This window comes from Pelophylax lessonae (genome assembly GCF_965119305.1).
Source record: "Pelophylax lessonae genome assembly, chromosome: 2".
NCBI classification, from domain to species: domain Eukaryota; kingdom Metazoa; phylum Chordata; class Amphibia; order Anura; family Ranidae; genus Pelophylax; species Pelophylax lessonae.
Window position 1 is genome coordinate 488,864,832 of NC_138769.1, and position 26,139 is coordinate 488,890,970.

At 45.1% G+C, this 26,139-nt stretch overlaps 1 protein-coding gene across 1 annotated transcript in view; it reads left to right on the top strand.

Moving 5' to 3' along the window:
- Positions 1–12,259: 12,259 nt before the first annotated feature.
- STK24 (serine/threonine kinase 24) overlaps positions 12,260–26,139 on the top strand; it is a 94,418-nt gene continuing 80,538 nt past the window's right edge. The window contains exon 1 of the mRNA XM_082246161.1: positions 12,260–12,528. Coding sequence (XP_082102287.1) covers positions 12,487–12,528 — 42 coding nt within the window. The 5' untranslated portion in view covers positions 12,260–12,486. The remainder of the gene's footprint in view (positions 12,529–26,139) is intronic.

Sequence of the window (26,139 nt, forward strand, 5' to 3'; positions counted from 1 at the left end):
TTCTAAATGCCCAGTGTGCATGAGGCCTAATAACGCTTAAAAAAAAAAAAAAAAAAAACTTTGAAAATGCTAAATTCCTTTAAATAATATTTACGGAGGGTGGCCTTAACTTGCCCATGAAGTGGTGCATCTGTAGGATGTATACAACCTACTACAGCAAAGCTGACATTTCAAAAAATGCTGTTTAAATTGTCATTAAATGAAGACTCCCAGCTGCTTTGTTCTTATCCTAGATGAGAGTCTGGTATACATAGCTATCGAGTGTCCCTGATTTTGAGGGACTGTCCCTGATTTGGAACAAAATACCTCTTTCCTCCTCATGTGTCCCTCATTTTGGTCATATATATATAGTTGTATATAAAATGCACTATTTATCTTTCGAAAAGTGTTTCCTAGTGCTAAACCTTTCATCCAATTTCCAAATTGCTGCATTTGTAGATTCCAAAAGCCAGTATGAAGGAATAGTAGTGGTAAAAAAAAAAATTGTAAAAAAAGCACACGTGGGTTTAACGAATGATTATTTTTTTTTTGTATAATCCTCTTTTAAGGGGGCGTGGGGTGGGGGGGTCTTATACCTACATACTTTTGCTAATAGATGTCCCTCGTTCCCATCTCAAAAAGTTGGTAGGTATGGGTATAGATGTTAGATGTTAATGGAGGACCCCATGAAAAAAACAGTGTGGAGTGCCTCTAAAAGCACATACCTGACCCTTATCCTTGACGTGGGTCTGGTATGGACGTCACAGGGGAACCCAAGCAAAAAAAATAAAATGTGTGGTTTCTATTCAATATTCATACCAGACTCTATGGGTATGGATTTTAATCAGAAGGCCCCTTTAACAATGAGGAGGCCCCCAGATATCACCCCTCCCAAAATAGTGAAATATAAATAAACACACCTACAAAGTCCTTTATATAAAAAAATTCCCACAATGTAAATCTATCATCAGTTATGCCGAGCAACGATGCAGATCCACACCCATCACAATGAACAATACCACTTACCCACCAAAAAAAAAAATCTTGTTGGCATGATCAGCTCCCATTACTTACTCACCACTGAAGAGCCCAAGGTCTGGGGGACCAGTGCCCAGAGCCACGATGCTACTGAGGAGAGAGCAAGGTGGTGTAGCATTTTCTGCTGAATTGTGTCGGACACACAATAAATGGTTGTCCTGCTGACAAATTCTGAAAATGCATATTGTGTAACCTTCCAAAGAACACTAATGCTGGAGGATGGGGGGGGGGGGGTTGTTATTTGTACAGTCTGAGCCTTCCAAAGACCAACAATACAAGGAGAATGGGGGAGATGCCCATCAGGTAAGTTGTATGGGGCTCCATTAAAGGTTTTTTTACTTTACTGCATTCTGATAGTTACATAGTTAGTCAGGTTGAAAAAAGTCCATCTAGCTCAACCAATAAAAAAAAAAAAAAACACACACAACCATACAATCCCATAGCCAATCCTAAAACCACAGTTGATCCAGAGGAGGGAGAAAAACCCCAGCAAAAGATGATCCAATTTGCTACCGCAGGGGAAAAAAATTAATTCCAGATCCCCCGAGAGGCAATCGGATATTCCCTGGATCAACTTTACCTTTAAATATTAGTATCCATTTATATTATATACACCTAGGAAAGAATCCAGGCCTTTTTAAAAGCAATCTAGTGAGCTGGCCAGAACCACCTCTGGAGGGAGTCTTTTACACAGTTTCACAGCTCTTATGGTGAAGAAACCTTTTCGTATTTGAAGACGACATCTCTTTTCCTCTAGACGTAAAGAGTGCCCCCTTGTCCTCTGTGGTGACCTTAAAGTGAATTCTCGGTGGAGCCCAGAGCACAGGGGATCCAAGAAGAGGAGAATCGGGGCTGCTCTGTGCAAAACCACTGCACAGAGGTAAGTATAACATGTTTGATATTTAAAACATTAAAACACAAGCCTTTAGTAATACCTTTTAATGGCGCCCCTGGTATAGGTGCTGTGGGAGGCAGGAGACAGAGCTTTGCCAGGCAGATTGGCCCGGGAAGTGTTTGAAGTGGCATAGACTGCTGGCTGCCTGTTCTTTTTTTTATACACAGTTATTATGCTAAATTTCAGGTAAATATTTAGTACATGTAATTTTTAAATGTAGCTATGTAAAATATGATGTAAAATAAAAGTTATGTAAAAATAATATAAAATAATGCTGTTACATAAAAGCTACCTGGAGTAGGGAGCCCTGTATGCTGCTAATGAATCAGTATGGCTATAATCACAATGAATGTTGTGTATGACAGATGCAGATAAAACATTTTATTAATCCTTAAAACCCCAATGACCATAAAATTGATCATGACAAGGGCTTTGTCATCATCGACTATTTTCAAGGTGACACCTGCACCTTGCAGAGATTCCATTTTATTTTTGCTCTTTGAGTATGTGATAATAATGTAGCACCCTCCCACCCCTGGGAAGTGTTGGAGGATCACCAGGTGGCCAGCATTTCAAACCGATGGGTGGAATCCTTGAGGCTGGGTTCACATATGTGCGAATTTGGATGTGGGTTTTCCCACATCCAATTTGCATGACAGGTGAGTGTGACCGGCTCTTAATGGAGCCGGTTCACAGAGGCCTGAATTGCAAAAGGGTCCTGTGCGTATTTGGGTCTGGTTCAGGTGCGAATTCAGGCAAAATTCGGACCTGAATTGCACCTGTAATGGAAACCAGGTGGTAGAAGTTGGGCCACAGTCACTTCAGTACGGTAAGTTTAAAGAGTTTATTAAGCCACAGTAAACCCAAGGAGAGAGGGTTAGGGCATAGGATACCCACAAAGTGATAAAAAAGTAATTCCAGACTTCCAGACAATACAGAGATAAAGGACTTTAAGCCAAAACCAGCATTCTGTACTCTTCTGGCTGTAAAATGCCACCAGATAGTACAAGTACCTTTAGAATAAGCAGAACTGATTAACTGCAATGTCCCCAGGCATCAGCCTATTTCCAGCTCCCCAGGACACATTTCAGCAGGGACATTTCTCTTTAAGATGCTCCATATAGGCTTCCCTGTGCAGGGACTGTGACTCTGGTGGGCATGCACAGGTGTGATGCCATCACAGCCTGGCCATCCAATCAGCTGGAGAGCGCGAACCCGGAAGGAAGACTAGATGAAGATTAAGCACGACAGTGGTGACAGTTGTCCGAATACCCAATCGCACACTTTCCTGGAATGCACTCTTCAAGGGGAACTTCACTCGCTCAATCAACATTGATTAATTTTAATCCCCACGCTGCTAGCATTAGTAAATAGATAGGAAAGTATATCATATGTACTTGTTTTAAACTTTTTTTTTAACATTTCTTCAGCTACTTCCTGGTTTCTTGCCTATTCAAATGATGTCCTAAATCCCAGAAGTCTTCAGGAGGGTCAACAACTGGGTTACTTTTTAGGTAGTCTTCAGGAGGGGAGGAGGGGAGGAAGGGTTTTCTCAGCTAAGCACACTCTCCTGCCTGCATGCCTGATTCCATAAAGTAAATGCTACATGAATAATTTGCCCTTACTCAAGATGGCCACGGCAGAAATTCTAGGGGGTTATTATTCAAAGTGATTTCTCAACAAAATGAAATTTCTCAACAAAATAAAGCATGGAGACATGGATGGATGGAGGAGTTTGCTTTGAATATTAAACATGAATAAAATAGCGTTTTTAGTTTGTGGTGCTCAGATGCAGTGAGGACCTGCTTTACCCTATTGAGGGTTATCACTTATCATATACACTGTAAACGAAGGTGGATACTGTACATCAATTATATGATGACCTACGGGCGATATTCTTGGCTGTTAGTGGTCTTTGGGCACCAGAGAATTTCCTTGGGTCTTAGGTGCTCTGTAAACTTCACTAATATAAGTTCTTGCCCTGTGTTATGGGCCATCATTGTGGAATTTATGTAAAGATCCTTTTGATTCTCTGTATCATATCTTCTAAAATTCAATAAAACATATTGAAAGTAAAAATGAAAAAAAGAAATAAACAAAAGGAACATCAGGAAAATAATAGTTAAAGTGATTGTAAAGTCTGTTTTTTAAAAAAATAACAAACATGTTATACTTACCTGCCCTGTGTAGTGGTTTTGCACAGAGCAGCCCGGATCCCCCTCTTCTGTGCTCGGCACCCGAGCCAAGTAACAGCGTGTTTGTGTCCATTCAGACACAGAGCCGCGACCCGGCCCTCTCTCTCTCCTGGTTGGCTGACTGATTTAATTGACAGCCAATCTCACTGTCTCAGCCATTGAGGAGGGGAGTTCCTGGCAGCTGAGAAACTCTTGCACCATTGCTGGATAAAAATGGGCTCAGGTATGTATTAGGGGGGCTGGGGGGAGGGGGTGCACACAAAAGGCTTTTTATCTCAAAAGGAGTTGTAAAGTCTCAAGGTTTTTCACCTTAATGCATTCTATGCATTAGGGTGAAAAACCTTCTTGGTTGCAGCTGCCCCCCAAACCTCCCCATTATTCCTACCTGAACCCAAAGGTTTCAGCGACGAGCACGAGCCCAGCAGCTCCAGCCACTGTCTTGGGTCCTCATTGGATAGATAATAGCAGTGGGAGCTGTCAATCAAATCCAGTGACACGAGAGAGGGGGCAGGGCCGAGTCCTGCTGTCTGTCTGTCTCAATGGGTGCAGCAGCACTCGGGAGCGCGCCCTCACGGGTGCCCTCTTGGAAACTGGCTTTCGGTGAGGGCACCCCATAAGAGGAGGATCGGGGCTGCTCTGTGCAAAACCCTTGCACAGAGCAGGTAAGTATAACATGCTTGTTATTAAATAAAATTACTTTTACAATTACTTTAAAGAGGAAGTAAAGCCTGGAATAATTTTTTTTTTTGTTACCCAGAAAGTAAATGCATAATGTGCAATGCATACTAGCACATTATGTGGCACTTACCTGCAAACAAAGCCCGTGTCATCCTCGATGGAGGCCGCATTCATCTTCGCCCGTCTTCCTTCCGGGTCTACGGATTCCGGTTGTGCTACTGGCCGAAGCCGTGTGACGTCAGTCTCGCGCATGTGTGCGGGAGCCGCCGGTCACGGCACAGGGCTCTGAAGCCCGTGTCATCCTCGATGGAGGCCGCATTCATCTTCGCCCGTCTTCCTTCCGGGTCTGCGGATTCCGGTTGTGCTACTGGCCGAAGCCGTGTGACGTCAGTCTCGCGCATGTGTGCGGGAGCCGCCGGTCACGGCACAGGGCTCTGAAGAAATGGCACAGGCAGCTGTTCCTTCAGAACGCATGCACAGATGACGTAATCGGCTGCATGCAATGTAAATATCTCCTAAATAGTGCAAGCTTAGGAGATATTTACAGTACCTATAGGTAAGCCTTATCATAGGCTTAGCCATAGGTACAAACAGTACCGGGGGGTTTACAACCACTTTAATGCATAGAATGCATTAGGATAAAAAAAAAAAACTTTTGCCTTTACAATCCCTTTAAGATACTGGGTGCTGTAGCGACCGCCAGCTGGATACTGGAACCTGTACCATATGTAGATATTCGCCAGCACACCAAGGATCATCAGTTTCGTCCAAATGCTTTTTATTCAAAAAAGATCACATCACAAAATGATGTAGTGCGATATTTCTGAGCCACGCAGGACCCCTTTGTCAGGCATGTGATAAGTGCATACTGTTGTGCAGAAGTATTTAAGTGAACATTCACCAATCAGATGCAATACAAGGGGACAGCACTCAAACAACTTAAACAAGATATTAACAAACAATAATCCAAAACCGTGTGCAACAATATGCAATGTGCTGAAAAAGTTAAAGTGGCTATGCTTAAAGTTAGAGAATGGATAAACGGTTTCTTTAAGTGCCAAGTGCAAATAAATTCATAATAGTCCCAAAACTGTGTGCAACAATATGCAGTGTGCTGAAAAAAGATAAAGTGGCTATGCTTAAAAGTACAGATACATTGTAAACAAAATCCTTTAAGTGCCAGGTACAAATAATATTGCCACAATCCTTTGAGCCAAAAGTGCAAAAAGTGCTGATGTGAAATGATCTTCACTATTATTAAACAGTCCTTAATGCCAGTGCTCAGTAAGACACGATTCCGCATGCAGACTTAGGGAGGAATCCTTCACCAAATGTGCAGCCCACTTACCAGACGACCCCTTGGGGTCTAGCATAGGTAAGTGGTTCCTTAGGCTGGTCACAGATCCCTTGTGGGCTTTAGGATATGCGTTGCAGGATCCAATCCACTGTAATAAAGGGGCTGTATAGGTGTCCTCTAAGCCAGTGGTCCTCAACCCTGGTCCTCAGGGCCCACTAACAGGCCAGGTTTGCAAGATAACTGAAATACATCCCAGGTGATATAATTTGCTGCTCAGTGATTGCAGTATTCTAGTCTGCATCTCCCCAAGGTAATACTTAAAATCTGGCCTGTTAGTGGGCCCTGAGGACCGGAGTTGAGGACCACTGCTCTAAGCATTCATTGAAACCCTGGTGGTCTCAGTGAGCTGCATAAAACATAAAGGGGAGGCTCATAGCGTAGTATGCAAAGTAATTTTAATAAAAATAGTAGTCACTTACATCACAGAACTGAAGTAACGGCTGGTACATAGATAGCAGCGGTGAAGCCGGTTTGCGTTCCAGCTGACCCCTGATCCCCTGATGACATCATACGTTGATGACGAAACACGTCGGGTCACGTGCTACGCCCTAACGTCACTTCCGCCTTCCAGAACGCAAGCTGGAACAGCACATTGCATATTGTTGCACACGGTTTTGGATCATTGTTTGTTAATATCCTGTTTAAGTTGTTTGAGCGCTGTCCCCTTGTATTGCATTTATCACAATTTTTATTGTTTGACTAGCTGCTCAAAAGGCATCATTTATTTTAATTTAATATCATTAGTTTCCACAAATAATGTATTCATTTAATAATTTTAAAAATTCATTTGTCTTATAATATCAAAATACCTAGGCGCGTTTACACATACTGTTTTTTCATTCACCAATCAGAGTAAGTGGCCCCTCCCACCCCATAACAGCATATGACGCCATCAGTCCCGCCAAAAAACTGTAAACAAATGTCCCATATATGAAACATGGCAATCTGACATGATAAGAGTCCCAGCACTGCCAGATGCAGCACTTAAATGCTTCTGCACAACAGTATGCAATTATCACATGCCTGACGAAGGGGTCCTGCGTGGCTCCAAAACATTGCACTATGCCATTTTGTGAGGTGATCTTTTTTGAATAAATAACGTGGTAACAGTGTGCCACTGGAGGGCTTCATTTTAAGGGAAGTCTGTCAAAATGTGCTAGCATAAGGTGCATACTAGCACACTATGATTTAAACTGTCCAGGGGCCCAGATCTTTTTTTTTTTCCTTTTATTGTCAGACAGTGGGCTAATCTGGGTTACAGGAGTGGAGAAATATGTGCCCAAAAGACCCAGAAGAGAAGTATGGCCAAAAGAGCTTTGACCACTCTTCTCTTTTAGAGTGATACTAAGGCTCCTTTCACACTTGTGCGACTTTAAAGTAGCGAAATTTTACCGCGATTTTGCCGCGACTTTGTTGCCGCAATTTTGACTGGGCTTGAATGTCTTTGGCCTTAAAACGCTTCAAAATTGTGCCAAAGTAGTGTAGGGACTACATTGAAGTTGGTGCGACTTCAAATCGCACAGATATGAATGGTACTCATTGGAAATAATGGAGAACGACTTGTCATGCGATTTTGCAGTCCCAAATCGCATGACAAGTCGCACAAGTGTGAAAGGGGCCTAAAGGTTATTTACTTGTTTATTTATTTTTAATATTTTATACTTACCTGCTCTGCACAGAGCGGTGCCTTACCTCTTCTTTAGTAGTCCCCCGCTAGCACTGTTGGCTCTTTCTTCCCCCGGGTTCCCCCTTAGCAAGCCAGGTGTTAAGGGGGCACAAGGTGGGCAGTGTGAGTCCATAGAAACACACATTGCTGCTAAGTCACAACCTCCTCTCAGGAATGGACCTATGGCTCTTACTGCTCTCAGGAACTCCCGTAAGACCTGGAAGAGAAGAGAACGGTGCTGGACTTGGGACAGCGCTGGATTGAGAGTGGAGACAAGTAAGGGTTTAGGAAAGGGGGGCTTAAAGTAAAAACCACTATGACTTTAGAAACACTTTTAAAAATATTGTACTTGCTGACTTTTGATAAAGAGACAATTACCTGTCCAAAGATCCAGCGCTGTCCTTACCGGGGCCAGTTCTTCTCTGACCTTTGGGTCCCTGGTGCTGCCATGTTTACTGTGGGAAGCCAGTGGTGACTACAGACTCCGGCTTCACAGCTGGCTTCCCACTATGCATGTGCAAGTTGCGCTGCGCTTTGTGAATGGACGTGCGAGGTTGCAGTGGGGGGGGGGGGGGGACTAACCTCTGCTCCTATTGCCTAGGAGATTCTAGTGAGAGTGAGTACCTGTCAAAACTAGGTACCTGCACCCTTAAAAAATAAACCCTCCAAAAGAGGTGGAGGGGGGAAAGCAGAAATTCCCTTTAGGTGAAATGCACTTTAAAGGTCTAATTTTCCTTCCTGTGCAGTGGGGAAACAGCAATGTGTTTGAGATGAAGGGGGTCCCCTAAACCTTGTGTGAGCCCCCTCCCCTCTACCTTCAGTGATAGAAGGTTGGGAATGAGATGAAGGGGGTCCCCTGATCCTGACGTGACCCCCCATTCTGCAGTGATAGAAGGTTGTGCATGAGATGAAGGGGCCCCCTGATCCTGGTGTGACTTCCCTCTCCAGCAGTGATAGAAGGTTGTATGTGATGAAGGGGTCCCGTGATCCTGGTGTGACCCCTCCTCTCAAGCAGTGATAAAAGGTTGTGTACGAGTAGGAGGGGGTCCCATGATCCTTTTGTGACCCCCCTCTCCAGCAGCGATAGAAGGTTATATGAGATAAAGAGGGTCCCCTGATCCTGGTGTGACCCAACCCCCTCTCCAGCAGTGATAGAAGGCTGTATGAGATGAAGGGGATCCCCTCATCCTGGTGTGACCCCCCCCTCTCCAGCAGTGATAGAAGGTTGTATGAGATTGAGGGGGTCCACTGATCCTGGTGTGACCCCCCTCTCCAGCAGTGATAGAAGGTTGTATGAGATTGAGGGGGTCCCCTGAGCCTAGTGTGATTCCCCCCTCTCCAGCAGTGATAGAATGTTGTATGTGATGAAGGGGATCCCCTGATCCTGGTGTGACCCCCCCCCCACCCTCTCCAGCAGTGATAGAATGTTGTATGAAATTGAGGGGGCCCCTGATCCTGGTGTGACCCCCCCCCCCCTCTCCAGCAGTGATAGACGGTTGTATAAGACTGAGGATTTCCCCTGATCCTGGTGTGAAACCCCCTCTCCAGCAGTGATAGAAGGTTGTATGAGACTGAGGGGTTCCCCTGATCCTGGTGTGACCCCCCTCTTCAGCTGTTATAGAAGGTTGTATGAGACTGAGGGGTTCCCCTGATCCTGGTGTGACCCCTCCTCTCCAGCAGTGATAAAAGGTTGTATGAAATTGAGGGGTTCCCCTGATCCTGATTTGACCCCCCCTCTCCAGCAGTTATAGAAGGTTGTATGAGATTGAGGGGTTCACTGATCCTGGTGTGACCCCCCCCCCCCTCTCCAGCAGTTATAGAAGGTTGTATGAGATTGAGGGGTTCCCTGATCCTGGTGTGACCCCCCCTCTCCAGCAGTGATAGAAGGTTGTATGAGATTGAGGGGGTCCCCTGAGCCTAGTGTGATTCCCCCCTCTCCAGCAGTGATAGAATGTTGTATGTGATGAAGGGGATCCCCTGATCCTGGTATGACCCCCCCTCTCCAGCAGTGATAGAAGGTTGTATGAGATTGAGGGGGTCCCCTGAGCCTAGTGTGATTCCCCCCTCTCCAGCAGTGATAGAATGTTGTATGTGATGAAAGGGATCCCCGGATCCTGGTGTGATCCCCCCCCTCTCCAGCAGTGATAGAATGTTGTATGAGATTGAGGGGGCCCCTGATCCTGGTGTGACCCCCCCCTTTCCAGCAGTGATAGAAGGTTGTGTATGAGAAGGAGGGGGTCCCCTGAAACGGGTGTGACCCCCCCATCTCCAGCAGTTATAGAAGGTTGTATGAGATTGAGGTGTTCCCCTGATCCTGGTGTGATCCCCCCTCTGCAGCAGTTATAGAATGTTGTATGAGATTGAGGGGTTCCCCTGATCCTGGTGTGACCCCTCTCAGTCTCCAGCAGTGATAGAAGGTTGTAGGAGATTGAGGGGTTCCCCTGATCTTGGTGTGACCCCCCCCCTCTCCAGCAGTAAAGAAGGTTGTATGAGATTGAGGGGTTCCCCTGATCCTGGTGTGACCCCCCCTCCAGCAGTTATAGGTTGTATGAGATTGAGGGGTTCCCCTGATCCTGGTGTGACCCCCCCTCCAGCAGTTATAGGTTGTATGAGATTGAGGGGTTCCCCTGATCCTGGTGTGAACCCCCCCCCCCCCCGCTTCAGCAGTAATATAAGGTTGTATGAGACTGAGGGGTTCCCCTGATCCTGGTGTGAACTCCCCTCTCCAGCAGTGACAGAAGGTTGTATGAGACTGAGGGGTTCCCCTGATCCTGGTGTGACCCCCCTCTCCAGCAGTTATAGAAGGTTGTATGAGACTGAGGATTTCCCCTGATCCTGGTGTGAACCCCCCTCTCCAGCAGTGATAGAAGGTTGTATGAGACTGAGGGGTTCCCCTGATCCTGGTGTGACCCCCCTCTTCAGCTGTTATAGAAGGTTGTATGAGACTGAGGGGTTCCCCTGATCCTGGTGTGACCCCTCCTCTCCAGCAGTGATAAAAGGTTGTATGAAATTGAGGGGTTCCCCTGATCCTGATTTGACCCCCCCCCTCTCCAGCAGTTATAGAAGGTTGTATGAGATTGAGGGGTTCACTGATCCTGGTGTGACCCCCCCTCTCCAGCAGTTATAGAAGGTTGTATGAGATTGAGGGGTTCCCTGATCCTGGTGTGACCCCCCTCTCCAGCAGTGATAGAAGGTTGTATGAGATTGAGGCAGAGGCGTAACTAGAACCTTCAGGGCCCCAGTGCAAGAAACCATGAAGGGCCCCCCGGACCCCTGGCTGGGGCCCTTCCCTTCAAGCCTGGGGCTCTTCCCACTGATCCTGGGGCCCTTTACGCTCGTTGCGGGACCCTTTCACAAGTTCTTCAGCGGGCCCCCTTCCTGCCATCTTGGGTCCTCCCCTCGGTGGTGGAATGCCAGGGCCCGGTTGCAAGTGTGACCTTTGCAATCCTGCTTGTTCATCCTCTGGTGTCAGTAGTTTTTATTTTTTGGTATTTTAAGTGTATTATTTTTATCATTTTAATTTTTTTTACAAGGTCACTGACTATGACTCTGTCCATTCAGAAAAGGAAGGAGCTGGTAAATTACATATTACCAACCCCTTCTTGGTTCTCTATTGTGTCATCCTATCCTACCCTATCCAGGTGAACAGGGGAGCCGCACAGGCCCCCTGGAGCATGGGGCCCGGTTGCAATTGCAACCCCTGTAGTTACGCCCCTGGATTGAGGGGTTCCCCTGATCCTGGTGTGACCCCCCCCCCTCTCCAGCAGTTATAGAAGATTGTATGAAATTGAGGGGTTCCCTTATCCTGGTGTGACCCCCCTCTCCAGCAGTGATAGAAGGTTGTATGAGATTGAGGGGTTCCCTGATCCTGATTTGAGCCCCCTCTCCAGCAGTTATAAAGGGTTGTATGAGATTGAGGGGTTCCCCTGATCCTGGTGTGAGCCCTCTCTCCAGCAGTGATAGAAGGTTGTATGAGATTGAGGGGTTCCCTGATCCTGGTGTGACCCCTCTCTCCAGCAGTGATAGAAGGTTGTATGAGATTGAGGGGTTCCCTGATCCTGGTGTGATCCCCCCTCTCCAGCAGTTATAGAGGGTTGTATGAGATTGAGGGGTCCCCTGATCCTGGTGTGAGCCCTCTCTCCAGCAGTTATAGAGGGTTGTATGAGATTGAGGGGTTCCCCTGATCCTGGTGTCACCCCCCCTTTCCAGCAGTTATAGAGGGTTGTATGAGATTGAGGGGTCCCCTGATCCTGGTGTGAGCCCTCTCTCCAGCAGTTATAGAAGGTTGTATGAGATTGAGGGGTTCCCCTGATCCTGGTGTCACCCCCTCACCCATACACACACACAGACCTGTTGCAGCCTGTGCATGCTGTGCTGTCAGCAGTGACATGATGATCGGCTGTGGCAGGAGGAGCCGGGGAGGAGGAGGAGGGTAGGTGGGTGGTTATTGTTTTTTACATTTCTTGTTTCCTGGTCTGTAGAGGAGGAGAGATCGGAGAAATCACAGGGCTGACATATATCCCCCCCACCACCACCACTGATCGCAACATTCCCCAGCCGGAAATCATCATCGTACACAAATCTCTTCCTGCACACTCCGGACCTGCAATCCTCCTCCTCCTGGGCCCGGACTGGCCGTCCGAGTGCTGGGCTGTCTGTGGATCCAGGGGCCGGCAGTATGAGCGTCTCCCCGGGGCATACCGGCCTGCCTGGGGTGCAGGTAAGAGGGGAGCCAGGGGGGCATTGGTCCTAAAGGAGGGGGGGGGGGCTCTCCATCCATGGGCTCACCCCGCACAGAACTTTGTCTACACTCAGATCGGTGGTCGGCCTGTGTGTGCGCTCATTGGGGGGGGGGGGACTCCCCATCCTGAGAATGCCTTGCCTTACATTACACCCCCCAATTTACTAAAGGAGTACAGTGGCTTCACTATCAAAGTCAACTCTATTATCTTAGTGAATGACAGGAGAATACCCAATACCCCTCTTCCTGACCATATCTGGGGCAGAAAACCCAGCCACTGCCCATAGGCATCTACGACATTCTGCTGCCCATAGGCATCTACGACGTTCTGCTGCCCATAGGCATCTACGACATTCTGCTGCCCATAGGCATCTACGACATTCTGCTGCCCATAGGCATCTACGACATTCTGCTGCCCATAGGCATCTACGACGTTCTGCTGCCCATAGGCATCTACGACATTCTGCTGCCCATAGGCATCTACGACATTCTGCTGCCCATAGGCATCTACGACATTCTGCTGCCCATAGGCATCTACGACATTCTGCTGCCCATAGGCATCTACGACTTTCCGCTGCCCATAGGCATCTAGGACGTTCCGCTGCCCATAGGCATCTAGGACGTTCCGCTGCCCATAGGCATCTAGGACGTTCCGCTGCCCATAGGCATCTAGGACGTTCCGCTGCCCATAGGCATCTACGACTTTCCGCTGCCCATAGGCATCTAGGACGTTCCGCTGCCCATAGGCATCTAGGACGTTCCGCTGCCCATAGGCATCTAGGACGTTCCGCTGCCCATAGGCATCTAGGACGTTCCGCTGCCCATAGGCATCTAGGACGTTCCGCTGCCCATAGGCATCTACGACGTTCCGCTGCCCATAGGCATCTACGACGTTCCGCTGCCCATAGGCATCTACGACGTTCTGCGCACTCCGCATTAGGCTGACGAGTTTTTCAAGCGCTTTTGTGTTTAAAAAAAAAAAAAAAAAAAAAAAAAGCACCTGGAAAGCTCAAGAAAAATGCTTCTCATTAAAGAGGAAGTAAACTTCCTTCCCTTGCTTTTACCTATAGGTAAGGCTAGAAAAAGGCTTACCTAGAGGTACTTTAAATATCACCATTTAGGACAGTGATGGTGAACCTTGGCACTCCAGATGTTTTAGAACTACATTTCCCATGATGCTCACCTACACTACAGAGTCCTTGAGCATCATGGGAAATCTAGTTCCAAAACATCTGGAGTGCCAAGGTTCACCATCACTGATTTAGGAGATATTTACATTGCATGCAGCTGGTGACATTACTGGCACATGCGCTCTGAAGGAACTACCGCCCATGCCATTCCTTCAGAGCCCTGTGCCGTGAATGGTGGCTCCGTTGCTCATGCGCAGGAGGGATGTCTCTGCATCTCCAGCCAGTCCCAGAGCCCACAAACCCGGAAGCAAGACGGGTGAAGACGGAGGCGCCTGCAGCGCTGACTTCTCGGCTCGGCACAGCAGGGCTTCATTTTCAGGTAAGTTTATCATAACAAGCTAGTATGTGATGCATACTAGCACATTATGGCTCTACCCCACAGGTCCCCCCCACCCCCCCAAAAAAAAAAAAACTCTAGCGGTTTACAACTGCTTTAAGTGCCGGTTTACATATATGCGATGCAGGAACCCTGCAAATCTACTGTGGGATCCCGCATCGCATTCAACTCGCAGGCAGTTCACACTGCCATATGCGAATCGCTGGGGGTGTCAATACAAGGTTAACGACACCCCCAGATCAGTTCGCATATCGCAGTGCAAACTGTCAGTTCGGACATGAATCTAATCACATAGGTGTGAACACCCATGTGATCCGATTTCGGCGCGGAGCCAAAAATCGGTCCTGTGCGAGTTGTGTCTGATTGTGATGCGAATTCAGCCATACAATCTGTATGGCTGAATTTACATGCATGTGATTCTCAGAGCAGTGCGCTCCGAATCACATGCCATGTCTGTCATGGCACATATGTGGACCGGGACTTAAGTGGGAGTAAACTCCCATACATGACTTTTATCTATAGGTAAAGCCTATAATAAGGCTTACCTATAGGTACTGTGTATATCTCCTAAACTTGCACCATTTAGGAGGTATTTACGGTACATGATGCCAGTGACGTCACCGGCGCCTGTGCTCTGAAGAAACGGCCACCCGGGCATTTCCTTCAGACTCCTGTGCCGTGACCGGCAGCTCCCGCGCACATGTGCAGGAGTGACTTTATCACTGCATCAGCCAATCACACAGCGAGAGTCTGTGAACCGGATGGAAGCCATATCAGCGGTGACAGCTCGCTGCTGGAAGGCTTCGTTCTAAGGTAAGTTTCACATAGGCAATGCATACTAGCACATTACAACTTTGTAATAAATTATAAATAAATGTAAATAAATTGCAGGCAGTTGACTACCCCTTTAAAATCTCGTTCACATTGGCGCGATTTTGTCATGCAGGTCAAATTGCATGACAAGTCGCAGCCTATTGCTGGCAATGGCACCGTTCCAATCAGTGTGATACCAACTTCGCGGCGCCGCACCAATTTGCAAAAGCAGTTCCTGCACTACTTTTGCCAATTTCAGGTGCGACTTAAATAGACACCTGTGCATGAAGCCACACAAATGTCTTTCAAGTACTACCTGAAATCTCGCTGACCTACTACTTTGAAATCGTGCTACTTCAAGGGAAGCGGCATCAATGTGGCTTAAATCTATAAATGTGTTCACGCTGGGGCGGTTCACTGTCGTTGCTGTGAAAAAAAATCCTGCTTGCAGCATTTTTGGAGCATGTTTGAGAAGCTAGAGAAAAAACGCACCTTCCGTTTGAAAGCCTGTGATGCGTTTTTGGTGCGGTTTTTAGACCAAATGTCTTTTAAAAACCTGCACCGCAAAAGCAGCAAAATCATGGTAAAAAATGCATATGCAATTTTGCAGCGAGTCGGTATGAAAGCGGCCTTAGTGGGGAACCCAGGTGAGTACAGATCCCAGTCTGAACCTACCTGAGTGGGCCTAGCAGGAAGCTGTCATCTGTACGGGCCAATCGTAAGGGCCCTTTCACACTGATACATTTCTCCTGTGTTTTTACTTTGAAAGAAAAATGCAGGCAAAATGTTTCCCTTTAAATCCTATGGGACTTTTCACAGCACTGTGCTGTGGGTGTGGTGCGTTTCTGAAAGGCCTGCATGCTGCATCTTCTGTGCAGTTTTAAAAACTGCACCAAAAACGAAGCTTCCTATTGAAATGAATGGAAATCACTGCAAAAACGCACCCGCAGTGTGTGTTTTTGGTGTGCTTTTGAGTCACATTTTTCACAGCTGCAGGCAGCCCAAAAACGCATCTGAAACACTGCAAAATCGCAGTAAACACATATGCCAGGGATCCCCAAACTGCAGCCCTCCAGCTGTTGCTAAACTACGAGGCATTGTAAAACTCTAACATTCACAGACATGACAGGAATTGTAGTTCCTGGACAACTGGTGGGCCGTAGTTTTGACATATGCGTTTTTATCGAGATTTTTGCTACAGAGCAGTGTAAAAGGGGCCTAAAGAGGTTGTAAACCTCAGAAAGAAAAAAAGAAAAACCTTAAAGACAAAGGCATAATGAGCTAGTATGCATCGCACATCTAATCAGAAATGGCCCCATTCACAAGTATGAATGGGGCCTAAACCTCATGTCACGTCTTTTAACTCTATGCACGAAGGAAAAAGACGCAAAAGTGCAACCTGTTCTTTTTTTTTTTTCTTCAACGCACACTATTGACCTAAAGCAATTTGCCCTGTCTATGCATTTGGCAATGCCAATCAGAGAGGCTGGTATGCACAAGCCCCAAGAGAAGTGAAATTCACTTTTAATCCTCACTCACATTGAATGCTGCTTTGAAATCGCAGGACTTCATCTGAAATCGCACAATTTCAAAGCCGCATGTCAGTCCGACTTCAGGTGGAAGACATCTTTGCAGCTTCATACACAGATATCTATGCAAGTTGCACTGGAAATCTACAAAAGTAGTGCAGGAACTAACTTTTCAAATCGATGCGGCACCGCAAAGGCAGAATCACACCAATTTGAACAGTGCCATTGCTGAAAATAGGGTGCGACTTGTCATGCGGTTTGACCTGTCAAATCACATGACAGGGGTCTCTGGTGTGATTGGGTGCTAAAGCTGCATTCACACCTAAGCAGAGAGATTTTCAGGCATATTTATTAAGGCAAGGTTCACACTTGTGGGGCACATTTGCGCGCACGTGTCGTGGTTACAGCAGCCCATTCATTTGAACATTCTTGGACTCCCTTTCACTGTTTATTATGCGAACAGCAATCATTGTTTTTGGATACACAATTATTGCACCTTTTGTTTTACATATTTACCAATGATTTTGTTAGTTTGTTGCTAGTTGCGCTGCACTATATATATATATTCAGTGTCTCACAAAAGTGAGTACACCCCTCACATTTATGTAAATAATTATAGTACTCACTTTTGTTTCCAGTGGTTTAGACATTAATGGCTGTGTGTTGAGTTATTTTGAGGGGACAGCAAATTTACACTGTTAGTGCCCATTCACACTACCGCGACTGGTCAGCCTGACAAGTCGCGGTCCATGCACTGCTACGGGAACCGTTCTAATAGGAGCGACTCAAGTCTCTCCGACTTAGAAAGTAGTTCCTGTACTACTTCGGGGCGACATCGGAGCGACTTGCATTGACATTCATTATATGAAGTCCGTGCAAGTCGCGCCGAAGTCGTGCTGCGTTAGTGTAAACTGGCACTTATACAAGCTGTACACTCACTACTTTACATTGTAGCAAATTGTCATTTCTTCAGTGTTGTCACATGAAAAGATAGAATAAAATATTTACAAAAATGTGAGGGGTGTACTCACTTTTGTGAGATACTGTGTGTGTGTGTATGTGTGTTATATATATATATATATATATATATATATATATATATATATATATATATATATATAGTGGGTACGGAAAGTATTCAGACCCCCTTAAATTTTTCACTCTTTGTTATATTGCAGCCATTTGCTAAAATCATTTAGGTTCATTCTTCTTCCTCATGAATGTACACATAGCACCCCATACTGACAGAAAAACACAGAATTGTTGACATTGTTGCAGATTTATTAAAAAAGAAAAACTGAAATATCACATGGTCCTAAGTATTCAGACCCTTTGCTGTGACACTCATATTTAACTCAGGTGCTTTCCATTTCTTCTGATCATCCTTGAGATGGTTCTACACCTTCATTTGAGTCCAGCTGTGTTTGATTATACTGATTGGACTTGATTAGGAAAGCCACACACCTGTCTATATAAGACCTTCCAGATCACAATGCATGTCAGAGCAAATGAGAATCATGAGGTCAAAGGAACTGCCTGAAGAGCTCAGAGACAGAATTGTGGCAAGGCACAGATCTGGCCAAGGTTACAAAAAGATTTCTGCTGCACTTAAGGTTCCTAAGAGCACAGTGGCCTCCATAATCCTCAAATGGAAGATGTTTGGGAAGACCAGAATCCTTCCTAGAGCTGGCCGTCCGGCCAAACTGAGCTATCGGGGGAGAAGAGCCTTGGTGAGAGAGGTAAAGAAGAACCCAAAGATCACTGTGGCTGAGCTCCAGAGATGCAGTCAGGAGATGGGAGAAAGTTGTAGAAAGTCAACCATCACTGCAGCCCTCCACCAGTCGGGGCTTTATGGCAGAGTGGCCCGACGGAAGCCTCTCCTCAGTGTAAGACACATGAAAGCCCGCATGGAGTTTGCTAAAAAACACCTGAAGGACTCCAAGATGGTGAGAAATAAGATTCTCTGGTCTGATGAGACCAAAATAGAACTTTTTGGCTTTAATTCTAAGCGGTATGTGTGGAGAAAACCAGGCACTGCTCATCACCTGTCCAATACAGTCCCAACAGTGAAGCATGGTGGTGGCAGCATCATGCTGTGGGGGTGTTTTTCAGCTGCAGGGACAGGACGACTGGCTGCAATCGAGGGAAAGATGAATGCGGCCAAGTACAGGGATATCCTGGACAAAAACCTTCTCCAGAGTGCTCTGGACCTCAGACTGGGCCGAAGGTTTACCTTCCAAGACAATGACCCTAAGCACAGAGCTAAAATAACGAAGGAGTGGCTTCACAACAACTCCGTGACTGTTCTTAAATGGCCCAGCCAGAGCCCTGACTTAAACCCAATTGAGCATCTCTGGAGAGACCTAAAAATGGCTGTCCACCAACGTTTACCATCCAACCTGACAGAACTGGAGAGGATCTGCAAGGAGGAATGGCAGAGGATCCCCAAATCCAGGTGTGAAAGACTTGTTGCATCTTTCCCAAAAAGACTCCTGGCTGTATTAGATCAAAAGGGGGCTTCTACTAAATACTGAGCAAAGGGTCTGAATACTTAGGACCATGTGATATTTCAGTTTTTCTTTTTTAATAAATCTGCAACAATGTCAACAATTCTGTGTTTTTCTGTCAGTATGGGGTGCTATGTGTACATTCATGAGGAAGAAGAATGAACTTAAATGATTTTAGCAAATGGCTGCAATATAACAAAGAGTGAAAAATTTAAGGGGGTCTGAATACTTTCCGTACCCACTGTATATGTATGTGTATGTATATATATATATATATATATATATATATATATATATATATATATATAAAATATAGTGTATGTATGTTTATTTGAGGTTGAAGTGAGTGAGAACACTTTTAACCTTCTTAGCGGTATTCCCGAGCGTGGCTCGGGGTTAAATTTCAGAGCCAAAAGCGGTAACCCCGAGCCACACTCGGGGTACCGCCAGAGGCATCGCTGGATCCTGGTGGAGGGGTTACTTACCTTGTCACCGGGATCCAGCGATGTGTCCTGGCGGTGTCTCGCGGCAGATCTTCCTCCCGATCGTCTCCGTGCCCCGGCCTCCGTCTCCTGCGACGTGACGTTCCCAGTGGGGTGGAACCAGCGGCAAATTCAAATGGAAAAACACACCAAACACACTGATACATAGCAAAATAAAAAAAAATCATATTAGTTTGCCCCCTAATGCCCTTTCCTGCAGCTTTACTGTACTATATATATATATATATATATATATATATATATATATATATATATATATATATATATATATATATATATATATATATAATTTATTTTGTGTGTGTGTGTGTATGTATATATATATATATATATATATATATATATCAGTTGGTTTGGGCTGCTCATTCACAAGAATTGCATGCAAAATAATGGTACCGCTTTCAGCACCTAAAATTCAAAAGAATCATACCGCCAGGGAGGTTAAGTGATATGCAGCAACTGGATGATTTATATTCACTTGGATATATATATTTATTTTATTTGGAGATTGTGTTCTTAGTTTGCGCTGATTTAGTTTTTTAGTTAATTTTGGTATTTTAAGGCAAGTTTCACACTGTGAGGCACCTTTGCGCACACGTGCCGCAGTTACTGCAGCCCATTCATTTAAATGGGCTTCTCTGTATTCATGATAAACATGGGTAAAGAAGTCCTGGAATGTGTTCTTGAAAACCGCGCGATACAGAATCGCAATGCTCTGTGGCACCATGTGGACTTGTGCAAACCAAAACACAGGTTTTTTTTTTGCCGATTCATGGGGGAGCCATTAAGAATTATTGCCACCTCTACATGTCTACTGAAGAGTAACGCGTTTTGCCTGCAGGTCAGGAACATGCACGATTTGGCGAGCATTCCAATTCCGCACAACATAGGCTAAGTGCATTTACACATTCTTTTGTGCATATACAAGCGTTTTTAGAAGTGTATTCGATCTTCAGGTTTTAGCCAATGGAGTGGATATCTGTGAACTAGTGACAGTGCAGAGAATGGCAACCAAACTGATAAGAGGCATGGAGGAGCTCAGCTATGAGGAAAGATTAGAGGAACTGAATTTATTCTCTCTCGAGAAGAGGAAATGAAGGGGGATATGATCAACATGTATAAATATATAAGGACTCCATATAGTGAACTTAGTGTTGAGTTATTTACTTTAATTCATCACAGAGGACAAGGGGGCATGCTTTATGTCTGGAGAAAAAGAGATTTCATCTCCAAATACGGAAAGGCTTCTTCACAGTAAGGGCAGTGAAGATGTGGAAAAGATTCCCTCAAGAGGTGGTTCTGGCCAGCTCAGTAGATTGCTTTATAAAAGGCCTGGACTCTTTCTTAAATGTACATAATATAACTGGATACTAATATGTATAGGTAAAGTTGATCCAGAGAAAATCTGATTTTCTCTCGGGGGATCGGGAAGGAATTTTTCCCCCTGCTGGAGCAAATTTGATCATGCCTTGCTGGGGTTTTTTTGCCTTCCTCTGGATCAACTGCGAGTATAGGATTGTGTGATTTCTCCCCCCCCCCCCCTCCTTTGTTGGTTGAACCAGACCATAATTACTTATAATTATGAAAACACTACCCACATGGAAGAAAAATATATTAAAAAAAAAACATGTTTTATTTTTCCCAAATATATTGGAAATATATTTGAAATGCTACAATTTTGGCCATATTCAATATATTTCTATTTTTTTTTTCCCCTAAATATATTGGAAATATATTTTTCTTCCATATGGGTATGGGGAGGGGATCAGTGTTTACAGGCTGAAAAATGTGCAAACATGCTCCATTCACATGTCTCCAGATGTTCCTATTCAGGTCTATGGGGCAAAAACATCCAATTCAGACTTTAAAGTAGCTCTTGGATCATCAGGCGGCGTTGAGCTACAGGCACCAGAAAACGCTTGTGTGAATGGCCACCATTAAAATACACAGGATTATGGATGTTGAGTGTTTTTGGAGCCTTGAGCTACAAAATGTTTATGTGTGAATGGGGCCTAAAAGGGAACATACAAGTTTCCTCATAGTTTACTCCTATAGTAGGTCAACCCCTTGGTGAAGGTATAGCAGTGAGTTTACACACACAAACTGACACATCAGAGTGTACCGTGTACATGATCAATTGAAGATGGAGCCCACATGACACATGAGTACACAGCCATCTTCATGTGATACACTGTCCTTGTATACAGTGGAAGATGGAGCTGAGAATGTGAACGCCATAAATTATATGAATCTTCACTTCAATTATCCAGTCAAGTCAAATGCAAATTCCCAAATACTTATTTCATTTGCACGCCACTGGATAATTGAAGTGCGTATTCACGCATGACGCATCTGAAAAAAAAATTGAGGAAGCCGGTCAGGAAATTGTCAGCTGAGCAGCGCCTGCATCCAATCAGAGATGGGTCTTTTGACAGCCAGCAACACCAGCTGTCAAAGTACAATAGCCACAGTGGGAGATTTATACATCTGCCTTGTTGAGCATGGGTAGAGGAGCCTGAAAATTGAATGAAATATAATCTTTGTGTGTATGATCAGCTTTAGTAAATCGGCTCAATTCAGTGTGCGGAACCATCTGTACTCTGTATTGACTTTGTGGACCAGTTCACACTATAGAAACGCAGTTCGAATCCTTTTCTGCATGCTTGTTTTTGGTGTGTTCCAGTGTGTTTTTGATGCGTTTGTAGAGCGTTTTTGGTGCAGTGCATTTTCCCCCTTTCTTAAGGGTCAGCTCACACCATAGAAACGCAGTCTGGATGTGTTCAGATGCTTTTCTGCATGTGTGTTTTTGATGCAGTCCAGTGCATTTTGTTCCTCTTCTTTTTTGTTAACCTTAAATATGGACATGTGTGTTCCAGTACCTTTTTAAGTGCGTTCTGGAGCATTTTTGATGCGTTTTACAGAGCTTCAGTGCAGGAATAACGCAGCATGTTCTACTTTTTTTTTCCCTTGAACTGGAACGCACTGGGACTGACCATACTGGTGTGAACTATGCCATTGAAAACCATATAACCTACTACCCATGCGTTTCTGATGCCGAAAAAAAAAGCACTGGACTGCATGTGGAATGAGCTGGCCCTTAATAAGGACATGTTTGTTCTGGTGTGTTTGTGATGCATTTTACTGCGTTCCAGTGCAGAAAACATGCAGCAGGTCCTACTTTTTTGGAACGAAGATGCCCTGGAACTGACCACACTGGTGTGAACTATGTCATTGAAAACCATATAACCTATTATCCATGCACTATGATGTCGGGGGGGGGGGGGGGGGTGACGGGACACACTGGACTGCATGTAAAGTGAACTTGCCCTGTTAGCGTTTTTGTTGCACCCTGTAATGTCACCACACAGGTTATTGAAAATTCTCCTTTAGCCCTGGTTCACTCATGAAGTGCGAATTGTGAAGCAGGTACATGGTGCAAATTCACTTTGCGATTTTTTTTTTTTTTTTTTTTTTTTCTTGCATCGCAATTTGGATTCTGCTTAACGTGCGGTTTCCATGCAATTTTAGTGTGAGGGGAGTGGTCACCTCTGCCTGTTGTGTTTTTTTCTTCTATAAAATCTAGGGAAAAAATATATAAAATGTGCTGTGATGTGAACACTGGACTGCGAATTCAATCTGGTCCTATAGAAGTATATGGAGCTGAAATTCGCACCGCACCAAACTAAACTCACATAGGACCCTTTTTAACAGGATCAAATTTGCACCGCATAGATGTCAACAGCCTTCATTGGAAATAATGCTTTTTTACATGACATGCGAATCTGTGTTTTTCGGATAACATAGAATTCGCATAAGTCTGACCCGCGGCGTGGATATACCAACAGGGGTGTAGTGCAAGGGCCTGCCTGATTTGGATACGGATTGGAAAGTTTAGACATAGTTTTGGGTGGATATAAAGTCGATTTTCTGGTCGGATTGTAACGTGTGTGGTGCGTGTAAACACACAGCCTCCATTTTCACTTTCCCATGCCCCTTCACTAAGCGCAGGAAGTGTTGCTTATTTAGGAGGCTGTAATGAGAGGAAACAATCCAGTCCCTCTCAGTATTAAACATCTGGAAGTTAAGGTTGCGCAATGTGGACCATATTCCCCGCCAGTATATTGCACTGTGCTGGCCGGTTAACCCTTTGTGTGTGTGTGTGTGTGTGAGGGGGAGGAGGAGTGCCTTCCTGTGTATCCGGCCACATGCTGAAGATATGAGTCTTCTTCTTACAAGAGGAAGTAAAACTGCTCTGCCTAGACCTGAAGTAACTGGTCTGACAGGTCAGGAGCTCTGGGTCACTTACTAGACCAGACACACCTAAGAACATGCAGTCTGGGCGCACAGAGCCATCACTACACTGCTGCTCATTTACTTAGGAGAACTATGATTGGCTGGCGTCTTTAAAGGGTAAAAGTATGCTGACTTGTTTCGTAACCAGCCTTTAAGGCCACATACACCTTACAATGTGACCGTACCATCAACTTTACATGCACCAAATGTATGTAATATGAGCACCTACCGGATCTAACAATCTGTATCCAAACAGACACACCCTTGCGTTATGTCATTTTTGGTATATTTACCTGTGGTTCACATCTATGCTTAATTTATAGTGCTTTTTGCAGAAACACACTACAGTCCATTTAACATGGTTTCCTATGGGACACTATCAAATCTATGTTTTTTTTCAGCTGCTGCTTTTTTAATTGCAAAACAATGCATTTTTGCTTCATTAGACTTCAATGGAGAAGCAGCAGAAAAGCACGCAGTGCGTTTTTCCTGTGATTTTGCCACGATTTTTTATTTTTTTTTACCACTTCTGGACCACAAAATTTTCCCCCTTAATGACCAGACAATTTTTCTGCGATACGGCACTGCAGTATTTAACTGACAATCGTGTGGTCGTGCGACGCTGCACCCAAATATTGATGTCCTTTCCCCCCCCCCCCCCCCCCATAAATAAAGCTTTCTTTTTGTGGTATTTGATCACCTCTGCGATTTTTATTCTTTGTGCTATAAACAAAAAAAGAGCGACAATTCTGGAAAAAAAAAACATTTTTCACTTTCTGCTATATAACATTCCCAGTAAAAAAAAATAAAAATAAAAAGTTTTCATCATTTTAGGCCAATTTGTATTCTGCTACATGTTTTTGGTAAAAAAAAAAAAAAAAAAAAAAAAAAAAAAAATCCCAAAAAGCGTATTTTGATTGGTTTGCGCAAAAGGTATCGTGTCTACAAACTAAGGGAAAGCTTTATGTCATTTTTATTTATTTTTTACTAGTAATGGCAGCGATCAGTGCGTTTTTAGTGGGACTGCGACATTGCGGAAGACGGATCGGACACCTGACACTTTTGGGGGGACCAGTGACATTACTTCAGTAATTAGTGCTAAAACTATACACTGTTATTGTACTAATGACACTGGCAGGGAAGGGGTTAACCCAGGGGTGATCAAAGGGTTAAATGTATGCCTAGGGGTTGTTTTCTAATTGTGGAGGGGGATGGGCTTATGGAATTGTCACAGGGACTAAATAGGAGGAACACAGGAGCTCTGTGATGATTACTGACAGAACAACGGTCTGCTGTGTTTACAACAGCAGACCGCCGTTCTCTCTTCACAGAGCGATCGCGGGTGCCCGGTGGCAATCGCAGTCGTCGGCCCCGCGCCTCAGCTTACCAGCTGGCGAATGGGCGTGTGCGCCTCTAGCATTGCTTCCACGAACCGCTGTACAGGTAAGGCGATTCGCGGGAACTTGCAGACCTGCCGCCGCATATAGACGGCGGCTGGTCAGCAAGTGGTTAGTCTTCCCAACAATGAATTGGCTCCAAAAAAAAAGCATAAAATACAAAAAGCATCATAAAACATGTCAAACACGTGTGCAGAAACAAAATGGTTTAAAAGCAAACTGCATAGGTGTAAACCCAGCCTTTAAGGCTCCATTCACACCTGGGCGTTTTTGAGCGTTTTTCAGCTCAAAAAACGTTCCAAAACGCCCAACAAGTAAAACCCCATTCATTTAAATGGCCCCTGTTCACATCTGAGCGTTTTAACGCCTGAAGCAAAATGCCTGTAGCTGAAAAAAGAACATGAGCTTCTTTTTGGGCTGATTACCAGCATTTTTGATAGATGTCAATGCCTGCCTCCAAAAACGCCTGAAAAAAACACCTGAAAATCGCGGTAAAAAACACGCGAAAACACTACGCTCAAGTGTGAATGCAGCCTAAAGGGAGAAGTATGGAATTTTTTTTTCAAAATCTTACTTCCCTACCTAGCATTGCTCCGATGCTGCATATGTCCTCTAACACTGAGAACTGAGCGATCAAACGCTGCCGATCGCTCGGTTCTCAGGGCTCCCCGATCAGAGAGCTTGTGACTCAGTCACCTTTGTCTGCTCTTGCCCCCCTCGCTCACTGGAGTGCTGGGCTGTGGAGGGGGCAGGCGGCTCACTGAGAGACTGAGCCAGGGTGCTGGTCCAGGCGGGTGGGCGGATCCCGACTTCATTGTCGTGATATTGGCCTGAGCCTCGACCCACTCTGTGACGTCGGCTGACAGTGGACTTCAGCCCGCTGTCTGCTGAAAACGAGTCACAGTAGTGCAAAACTGCACTCCTGTGATCCACCGGAGAAGTACAGCCAAACGAGCTTTAGCTGTACTTCTCTTTTAAAGGTCACCACAGGTGTCAGTATGATTGTACAATCTCCTGTAGA